This window comes from Brassica napus, chromosome C5, assembly GCF_020379485.1.
Source record: "Brassica napus cultivar Da-Ae chromosome C5, Da-Ae, whole genome shotgun sequence".
Classification (NCBI taxonomy): Eukaryota; Viridiplantae; Streptophyta; class Magnoliopsida; order Brassicales; family Brassicaceae; genus Brassica; species Brassica napus.
This window is the reverse complement of record NC_063448.1, coordinates 39226078-39237315: the sequence shown is the minus strand read 5'-3', so window position 1 is coordinate 39237315 and position 11238 is coordinate 39226078. Positions and strand designations below refer to the sequence as shown.

The 11238-nt window shown below is 35.5% G+C and overlaps 1 protein-coding gene across 1 annotated transcript; it reads left to right on the top strand.

Annotated features, from left to right (window-relative positions):
• Positions 1-2167: 2167 nt before the first annotated feature.
• Positions 2168-6264, top strand: LOC106418214 (protein PAT1 homolog 1). The gene is made up of 5 exons (XM_013858877.3): positions 2168-2502; positions 2893-3053; positions 3126-3182; positions 3327-3402; positions 3486-6264. The coding sequence occupies exons 1-5, from the start codon at positions 2451-2453 to the stop codon at positions 5495-5497; spliced, it is 2358 nt and encodes a 785-aa protein (XP_013714331.3). The 5' UTR covers positions 2168-2450; the 3' UTR covers positions 5498-6264.
• Positions 6265-11238: the final 4974 nt, after the last annotated feature.

The window sequence follows — 11238 nt, the reverse complement described above, 5'->3', positions numbered from 1 at the left end:
TTGACAGATTCTTTTTTAAAAAGTTTACTTGGAATATTCTGGATCATAACGAAAAATACAACTAAGTAACAGCAAATAGTGTTAATAGTTTAAAGAAGTGGACCATAATGAGATCAATTTGAACGGCCGGGATAAAATACATTCACATGGACCAATCGATAACGTGTCGTATAGTTTTATATTTTGTTGAAATGTTTTTATATTTGGGTTGAGTTTCAAACAAGTAACGCAGTGGCCCTTAAATCACAAGGAGTAAAAGAATCAGTGGGATCTGGAGAGAAAGCATCATTTGCTTTGACTCATAGAACTAGAAGCATCATTAACCAAAGTGATGAGTGCTCACCATATTAGTCCTCGTCGTCTAGTTGGTTCCAGATAACTTTTCTAGTCTGCTAACTATTTAGATGAGTCGATGATTGTAGTCTAGTTTGATTATTACCCTCTGTCAGTGGCAAACAATTTAGGCTAAACATGATAAAATTCGTTCCAAAAACAATTATTGATTAAATGGATGAACGATTCAAGTGTATTTCTAATTACTATTTTTTGTTTAAAAATTACAATTCAAGTGTGTTTCATATTCCTACCAAAAAAATTACTATTTTTTGTTTAAAAAAAAAAATATATATATATATATATATAATTATATATATATATATAATTATTTGAAAACTCAAATGAAGATTATTCATTAATATATGGAAACCAAAAATTTAAAACATCGAGATATGGTTAAACAACAATTAAAAAGATAGTATTTGATTAGTTTTTTTTTGTTGGTAAAAATGTAAAGATATTATTACCAGATTTTAATATTTTTGACAGAATACTGGGGATTACAAGAAGCAGATTAAACAGAAACAAAAATCCTAAACAGAAACTCGATTCTAGACTTCACAGAGACTCGACACTACAGACCGAACCACTAACCGGAAGCTTGGCCAAGAAGAACACGAACCGCTTGCCGCAAAAGACGAAGCTACAGTTAATACGAGAGCTAGAACCCGATAATTTTGGCATTCCCGCTTGAAAATTGACTTCACCAAGAACAGTTCACGGCGGGTCTCCTAAGCACCCACACACACAACCAGACAGCAACAGCAGAGGCAAAGCACATCCACTTCGGCTAAACCGAGCATTATTCAGATTATTCGGAGAGAAAGACCTCAAAGGAACGCCACACACCAAGGACAAACACCAAGAAGTTAGAGAAAACAAGCACCACCTGGAAAGAAGGACAGGAGGCAGCCCTAGATCATGCTCATGTAGCCAGACGTCTCAGCACGCAACGCCACCAAGAAGGAGAGTCGTGGTTGACAAGACCGACAACTAACCTCCTCTCACGCGCCCACCACGGAGAACCCGCAGCAAACCTTCCTAAATCTGGACCTCAACAACCGAAGAGGCCAAACGAGAGCTAGACAGACTGATCTTAAGATACGCGCCGCCGAAGCCAAAGAACAAGCACAGAAACACCGAACCTCCACCGTCTGATGAATCCCGACGACGATGCAGATCGAGAAAGCTATCTCACCCAAGCCGAGAAGGAGGAGCAGAGGAGATAGAGGAAGAGAGAACCCTTCCAAAGGCCAGATCTGACACCAGATCGAAAACCACAACCGCCATACCCGACCAAAGAAACCTCTCAAGACGCCGATCTCTAAGCTTTTCCGAGACTCCGAGCCGAAACTCACCAGATATGAACCGCGGAAGGGAGAGGCCTAGAGCTTCGAGAAAGGAAGCACAGAGAGAGGGACTGGAGAGAGGCGAGATGAAGAAAGCAAAGCAAACAGGGGGGCGGAGACGGAGAGGCGCACCGGCCACCCAAACAGCGGAGCTAGGGTTTTCTCTTCTTTTTTTTTGGTGAAATAGAGAGTTTAAGAGAGAGACTCTGGATATTATGCTCTCGTATTTGATTAGTTTGATTTGTGTTTATAATCAAATATATTCTATATATTAGTTTTATTTAAACTAATAATATTAAGTTTTATGTACATTACATATGTCTGATTTGTGTTTTTTTTTTCACCATTTATAATGATTTTTCTTAACAAGCATTTAAGACTATTTAATTTATCAAAGTAACAAAAGTGAAATAAAAATAAATGTAAAAAAGAAAAGAAAAAAAAAAGGAGTGTGGATTTAGGCAAAGGTCATGTGTCGATGAAAGACACGGCGAAGAAAACAGAAGATATCAACAAAGGCCAAAGCTTTCTTCCTTCATTCATCTCCCTCTCTCTCTCTCTTGTTTAACGAACGCGGAGAGAGAGATCTTCCTTCTTTCCAAGTTTACTTGTGTCTATCCCTTCAAAATTGAAAACCCTAAACCAATCTCATCTCTCTCTCTCCGCGTCCCCATCTGGGAAAACCCTAGCGCGAAGGAATACGACTTCTCTTCCTTCTCTCGCATCCTCTAATTTCTAAAGTTTCGCTCTTTTTATCCTCCGATCATGGAGAGATCTGATTCCAGGGACTTGTACAACTTTGTTCGCTCTTCCTCAGGTCACTCCCTTTTTATCTCATCGAAAGGATGTTTCTTTCTTCTCTTTGTGTTGTTAGCTGAGATCCGTGTTGCTTTGTGGTTCGTTTTACGAGTGAGAAAAGCACATAAAGGGATGAAATTTATGCTAATTGTCTTCTGTCTGGTCTTGTGTTTTCCTGTAGATTATGTCTGTATGGGATCTGTTTTTTTTTTTTTTGTGTAGTTGTTCTTCTTGTTCTCCAATTTCATGAATGATCAAACCTTTTTGAATACTAAAAAGCTTCTCTCTTTTTTTTTTTTTTTGAGTTTTGCTTTTGTTGTTGTTATCCCTTTGATTGAAAGTCTTAGAGCTTTAAGTCCATGTGTTTGTGGCATTGTCTGCTGAAACTGGCTGTGTTTTGTATCTGCAGATTCAAATAGTAAGCTCTTTGATGCATCTCAGTATGAGTTTTTTGGGCAAAACCTTGACGAAATGTCATTAGGAGGCATTGACGATGACGAAGTGGTCGCTCCTGTTCTTGGACATACTTCTCCTGATGATGACGAGTATCACTTGTTTAATAAAGGAGAGGTAATGTGTTTTCTCTTCTGAAAGCTACCACGTGATGATGTTTTACTAATACATACATGTTGATTATTGCAGGGTGCAGGTTTAGGGTCATTATCTGACATGGATGATCTTGCCACGACTTTTGCAAAGGTTTTTTTAACTTCTTTTTTGTTGCAAAAACTGCTTTTTTAGTGATCTTAATATCTTTAACTGCCATGTTATACCTGTTCTTGTTCTTCAGCTTTGAACTCTTGTTTGTTAGTGATTCTAAATCTACTTATTTTCTTTGTGTAGCTAAATAGAAATGTCACAGGACCCAAACACCTTGGAGTTATTGGTGACAGAGGATCTGGTTCCTTTTCAAGAGAGAGTGAGTTTAATTCTTAACTTGCTTACTACTGTATACTGTATACCTTTAGGGTTCTTCTTAACCTGAATGTACTTCATCTTTAGGTTCTTCTGCCACCGATTGGACTCACGATACAGAGCTCACAAACTGGTTGGACGAGCAAGATCAAGAGGCTAACAGATGGTCCTCGCAGCCACAGTCATCTGCTCATTCACAACCTTTATACAGGACATCCTCTTACCCTCAGCAGCCACCACCGTTGCAACACTACAATAGTGAACCAATCATTGTACCAGAATCAACTTTCACCTCCTTTCCCCCGCCAGGCAGCAGATCTCAGCAGACTTCACCTGGAAGCCTCCACCGCGCTCCTTCTCTTCCCAGCGGTTCTCAGATGAATTTCACCCCACCTTCCCCGCTGTCAAACTCTAGATTTCATCTTTCAGGACCCTCACACGGGCCTCACTATGGTGGTAATTTGGCTAGATATGCCTCGTGTGGTCCTACCCTTGGTAACGTTGTGCAACCTCATTGGGTCACTGATCCTGGTCTTCTCCACGGAGATCATTCTGGTTTATTACATAGTCTGGCGCAACAACAACAATTCCCTCCTCGAATTGATCTTATGTCGCAACATATGATGGCTCTCCAGCAGAGACAATCGTATGCTCAGCTTGCAGCGCTACAGTCTCAGCTGTACAGGTCTTATCCATCACCATCACGTAAAGTCTCTTTTGGGGGTGGTGAAGTTAGGGAACAACACAAGCATAAGTCTTCTCATAGGAGTCGAAAGAACAAAGGCATATCTCAACAGGCATCAGACGCAGCTAGTCAGAAAAGCGAGAGTGGATTGCAGTTTAGATCAAAGTACATGACTTCAGAGGAAATAGAGAGTATACTCAAGATGCAGCACTCTAATTCACACAGCAACGATCCTTATGTCAATGATTATTACCACCAAGCTCGCCTTGCCAAGAAGTCTTCTGGATCTAGTAGAGCAATCACTCTCTTCTACCCTTCTCAGTTGAAAGACCACCACCACCAACCTAAGTCCCGTAATAATAGTTCTGAACAGCATCAACAACAAGTTCATGTAGATGCTCTTGGGAAGATCACGCTTCCCTATATTCGCAGGCCACGTGCCTTGCTTGAGGTTGACTCTTCTTCTTCTCCTGGTTCTAATGATCAAAAGGGCTCAGGGAAACATTTGGAGCAGGAACCACTTGTGGCAGCTAGGGTTACAATTGAAGATGCTCTAGGAGTTCTTATCGACATAGTTGACATTGACAGGACTCTCCAGTCCACAAGGCCTCAAGACGGAGGCGCTCAGGTGAAGAGAAAACGCCAGATCCTCCTTGAAGGTCTAGCGACGGCACTTCAGCTTGCTGATCCGTTCAGCAAAACCGGTCAGAAGTCAGGGCTGACTGCTAAGGATGATGTTGTGTTTCTGCGTATAGCAACTCTTCCAAAGGGTCGGAAAATGCTTACGAAGTACATACAGCTTCTAGTTCCAGGCACTGAGATTGCTCGAGTTGTCTGTATGGCTATATTCCGCCACTTGAGGTTTCTCTTCGGCGGCTTGCCTTCGGATACTCTAGCAGCAGAGACGATTGCTAATCTTGCCAAGGCAGTCACGGTCTGTGTTCAAGCTATGGACCTCCGAGCGCTGAGTGCTTGCCTTGCAGCTGTGGTTTGTTCTTCAGAGCAGCCACCTCTGCGTCCTATTGGAAGCTCTTCTGGGGATGGTGCTTCGGTTGTCTTGATATCACTTCTCGAGAGAGCTGCTGAAGTAGTGGTGGTTCCTCGAGCCGTCCATGGGAGCTCTAATGATGGCCTATGGAGAGCCTCGTTTAATGAGTTCTTCAACCTGCTTACTAAATACTGCAGGAGCAAGTATGAGACGATCCGTAGGCAGAACCAAGGGAGTGCAGCGGATGTTTTGGAGCTGGCGATAAAGAGAGAAATGCCCGCTGAGCTTTTACGTGCGAGCCTCCGTCATACCAATGACGACCAGAGGAACTATTTGTTAAACTTTGGTCGTAAACCGTCGGCCGTTAGTGAGTCTGCGTCGCATGCAAGGGGTGGTCAGATCAACTCTGAATCTGTGATGGGTTGATCATAAGGGGAGAGAGAGGGAGAGAGAGAGAAGTGTGAAACAGTGAAGGGATGTGTGTGGTGGACTCGGGAGCCAAACTTGTAAGTAACTTGGCGGAGGTGTAGGAATCTTTTTTCACAAGGGTTCCAGGTGGTGACAAGTGCTTTTAGATTCTGATCTCTCTTTTTTTTTTTTTTTTAACTTTGAACTCTTTTTATTGTTATTATATGGTTGACAAATGCAAACTCTGCTTGGTTTGTGTATTAAAGATGATGGGAAAGAATGTGAAACATGGAGTAGGGAGCTATATGTTGTTGCTCTCTTTATGTTGAAAACTCCATATTGTTAGGGTAATTTGGAAGTTTGGGGAATGATATTAGTGCTTGTGTGTAGAATGATGATGAACCCCTTTATCCGGTGAGATTGGAGCTAGAGCAGGATTAGGCGCTAGCCATCTCTTGGATTAACAGGTTGTAGGATGTGGAAGCAGAGCTGCTCTGGGAAAAGGAGTTAGAAGTTTGTTATTCTGACATGTTTCCCACAAAACCCTCTTTTGAAAACTCTTGGATCTATCTCTTTCTTTCTTACTTATATTGTTGCCTCTCTCGCTTGGTTGTTACAAAATTTCGTTTTATGGGCTCCTCTTTTACTTTTTTTTGTGATGAGAGTTGAGTGTACACTTTATGTAGAGCTGGTTTAGTATTTTTCTTTGGTTTTACCAAGTATTGTTTGGTACATACAGAATCTTGAAAGTATCTATCTTATTATTGGAATTGACTTTCTCGTTTCTTATACTGATGCAATAAGACAAAGTTTTTGTAATGGTGAATGACTAAGCGCAGATGGTGAACGACGTGTAATCTACAAGATCACTATGCTAGTTATATACTCTGTTAGTGCTGGGCTACTCGTTGAACGACGTGTAATCTACAAGTTCCTATGCTAGTTATATACTCTGTTAGTGCTGTGCTACTCGTTGGTGTATCCGCCTAGCTTCATTTTTGCATTCTCTCATTAATAAGCGCAAGAGCGGAGTTTGTGGACATAATTTTTGTTTCATCTTAATATTTGTTAAGGTTATTGTAGTCGTGAATTTTGCTTTTTGGGTTGATCATTGTTTTTCAAGTTTTTTATTGTTATAGGGTTAGAGTTGTGATAATTAACTATGTATGCATTGTTCTCCACTTATGAAGGATTAAACTGTGTTAGTAATGTGATTGATATAGTTTGTGGTGTTGCTTGCTGTGTCACTGAGATTTATTGTTTGTTTGTTTTTTTAATTTGTTTTTTGTATTGTTGAGAGTACATAGATTATATTAAGGTTGTTGGATATTTTTCTCGAATTTTTTTCTCCAGTTTAGTTGTGTAAGTTGTGTGTATTAAGTAATAATTTGTATTATTCTTATTATGTTTGTTATATGTATTTATTTTTAAACTTGTTGCTTTTACCGAACCTTTAAAACAAATACATGAAGACTTGTAGAAATAACTATAAAATGAGTGATAATTCTGAGTATTTGGACCTTAATGGGTTTTAAACGAATATATGTATTTTTCATAAGAAGAAAATAGCATTGGCTTGTTGACATTGGGCATGTAAGCTATTTTCATAAGACAAGAGGAGTGAGCAGGTGGAGATGTTGTTGCCGCCTTTGTGTCTGTCGGGATTGTCTCTTGTATCTCATGGTGTGGTTGTGTTTGTTTCTCTTTTATTTGATGGGTAATATGTAAAAAAAAATCATTGTTAGTTGTATTTATCATAGTTCATTACTTACTCTGCTTTTTCGTTTAGGTAATTTCACTGATCTTGATTGTCGTCTTCGTCTTCTTCGTAAGCATCTGCGAAAGAAAGTTTGTAAATTGTTAAATAGTTGGCCGTGTAGTTTGTATTTGTTTAGCTGACTCGATGTATGTGTCGTTAAGTTTTAGTTGAGGTGATTGGTTTGGTATATTTGTTTTGAAGTTTATTTGTAAGATTAGACAAAAAGAGAGGTGATCATTAATGATTCGTTTTTTTGGATTCTAGTTTTTGGTGTTTTGATTGTTTGGGTTGTTGTGGTTTCTTTTAAGCTGTAAAATAAAGGTTTGTGTAAAATTAGTTTGATAAGTAAAGGAGATAAATAGACGACCACATATATTGGGTAGGAAATATTTTTGATTATTGATGTTAGCACAATATAGACAGTAATATAAAGGGAATTGTGTGTTAATTGTTTCTTACGGATCAATGAGGAGATGGATAACGACTCGAGTTGTTTCTTTGGTGAGGTCAGAGCCCTGAAAAAAACGGATTTGCTCAACCACATCTACGAGTTGAAATATCAGTTATGATTTCGAAACATAATATAAACCCATATGCAATATGATAATATACCTGGAAATTTTAGGTTTGTGTTCGCAATCACTTGGAGATTGTCGAACAATCTAATCATGACTAGAGATTGATCTCAAGAGCACTTGTGATGACTTCATCAATAATGGTTGGTGAGATGAAACGAATGACGAATGGATGATCAGTTATCTTGTACATGCTTGAGCACCTAGCAACCTCAAAACAATCGACTTTCACAATGGAACCGGCTTTCAAAGATGACATGTAATGATTAGCAGGTCCGACGGTAATAAACTCATGAATCACGGAATCTGCAAATAATATTATTCAACAAAAAATCAGAAAATCAATTAAAAACAATTATGTTAAATAAGTGTGATAGATCGAAAATTAACTTACTTTTTCATCAAGGAAGAGAACCGTGATTCCCATAAACTCCACGTCTTTCTTGAAGTTCAGGGAATCTCAGAAGCGGAGGAGGCCAGAGGCTATGCTCTGACTACTACGACCAAGACGGAGAGACTCGAAGGTTGAGTGACGAACGCCGGAGACATCGGTTTGAGGAACTGGAGAGACAGAGAGAGGCATTTTCTAGAAGATGGTTAAAGCTAAGAGGAATCAATGAGTTTTGTCGAGATGCAGATTGGGTTCATCAACAATGAGAATCATATATATAGGGTTTACAGAGGGGATAGAAATCAGGAACATTTATGATCAATCAATTTAAGATGGGGGAGATGAAGAGTTCACCGGTGAAAAAATAGATTACGAACAGACACACGGCGCAACTTTGTAACTCAGACTTGTCTGAGACAATGATGAAAAGAACTCTAACTCATGTTAAACAACGACAGTTTATAATATGAGAAAACTATAATTGTTGCAAACTTGAGCTTTTTTCATATAACATGAAGAATCCCACTTAAAAATAAAATCCATAATACACTTGTAGGCCCGACCCTCAGAGGAAGCCAGAGAAGCAAGGGCTTCCGACCTTCATAAATATATATTAGTTTCGGTCATCAATGTCCAAAGTATCCTTTAGTTTAGTGGTATAAATGTTGGTGTTTATATCTCAGTAACCCGGGTTCGAGCCATGGACATGATATTTTTACATAGTTTTTAAAAGTGAGGTCCACAAAACGCTGACGTGACGTCCTGAAGAGTGAACAAAGTGCATCATTATAATGTAGACTAGGATGAGACATGCGCCTTGCGCAGAGTGAATTTATATGAAAATTATTTAAGAAATATCGTATGGATAAATAAAATTTATATCCTTGATCGAATAAATATTTTTGGCCTTTAAAATTTTTATAGTTAATTAAATAATTTGTTTACTCATGAGCTGATCCCATTTTTATAAATATTTTTGGTCAAAAAATCACTTATCGCATAAGAACCTAACGTTTAGGCCGGAAATTCTCAGGTCTACTATTTAGTTACAATGAAATTATAGCAGCTCGATTTGATATCATGATTTAGCAATTTAAAAGTTAATTATAGTTATGACAAGTTTACGTTCACGTGCCAATCCTATATATCTTCAATATTTTTCTCGTTTTTGTGTCGTTTTTTTCATTTTGGTTATTGCTTGATATAAATATTGATTTTTGAGTTTATTCTCATTTCGTTATTTTGTTTTGGCCTGAGATTTAGAAAATGTTTAAGATTTAAAATTTAAAATTATTAAAAAGATAAATACTTAGGTTGAGATCCGGACCATGAGCAGAATAAATATTTTATATTTATTGTTTATTTTATGTTTTTCTGCATATTATGAAATAATAAAATAATAATTATATATTAAATAACTAAAAAATCAGTTACTATTATGTAATAAATCGGTATACGCATATAAATCAAACGACCGCTCTTGTTTATCCGCAATCATTTTACGGTAAATAAATCAAAACAAACAATCTTATCTATCGTATATGATATATGATTAAATTTAAATGATATTAACATAGATATATATTATACTTTTAATATGAATATTTATTAAATGAGGTTTTTACTCATATGATTTTATGATTATTTTTATATTTGTGTAGCAAAATTTTACACCAATGATTTTTTTTAATGTGGAATGTTTAGTGGTTTCAATAATTTATAATCATTTTAAAAAAATAATGAAGATTTCAAAATTAAAATATTAACATTTGTATATATGTTCAACAAAGATATCAAAATATAAGTATGTATTTTCATATGATGTATAGTTTAATTTAAACGATATGATATATATATATATATTAACATCGACACCTATTAAAATAAAATTATTTATTCATATGATTTTATAATCATTGTATCTTATTATAGAAAAAATTTAAACCTTGATCACAAAAGTTTATGTGAGACTTTCAACAGTTTTAGTAATTTATACTCGTTTTGAAATTTTTTAAAATACAATTTATACAAAAAAAAAATCTAAAATTTTATTATATGATTAATGTAATTATGTAATTTATTTTAATAATAAATAATTAAACAAAAATGATAGAAAGTATACAAATTGTTAGCAAATCTTTATTATTTAAAATCATTAATCGTCATATATATCTTAATCACAAGGTAATTTCGTTGGTTTTATTCAAGGAAATAATATATAATAATTTCAATTTGATAAATGAATGGTCTATAATGGACATACTATATAATATAACATTTCCTAGCAATTTAGTTTTTGACTAAAAAAATCAATACTATTAAAAGAAGATCATTCCCAAATTTTACCCTTAATGAAAAATTACAATTTTCTCAAAAATACCCTTATTTTTATAGGGGATTAATAAAATTCATTAATGACATTTAAGTATTTTGGTTTTTGGCCTACAGATACACCTAAATGAATCTATAAATAATGGGCATATATATATATATATATTTAAAATATATACTAACTTTAAATTTAATATAAGTATAAATATATTATGAACTATAAATAAATTAACAAACATGAAAATATTATTTTCTTAAATATACATATCAATATTTAAAATAGATCATTTGAATATTATACAGATTTTCAATACAAACCAAAATCTTTTATCCTAAATCATATATCATATACATATTTGAATATCATTTTTTTCATGTATAATGTCATTTTATACATAATATTGATATGGCAATTACGAGTGTTCAATAATATTTTAAAAACTATCTTAAAATAAAATTTTAAATCTAAAATAAAAACATAAACTTATAATAGGTTATTAATAACGAAAATAAACTAATGTTGTCATATCAATAAGTTTTCTTATATTATCATTTTTTTATTTGGATGACATAATAAAATTTCATCAAATTCTAAGGAATCACTAATTTATGTAATATTAAAAGAAATATGAGTCATTTAATCAATTTTTTCTAAAAAACACTATCAGATATTTTATGTTTTTTCGGATCAATGGTATCAGAT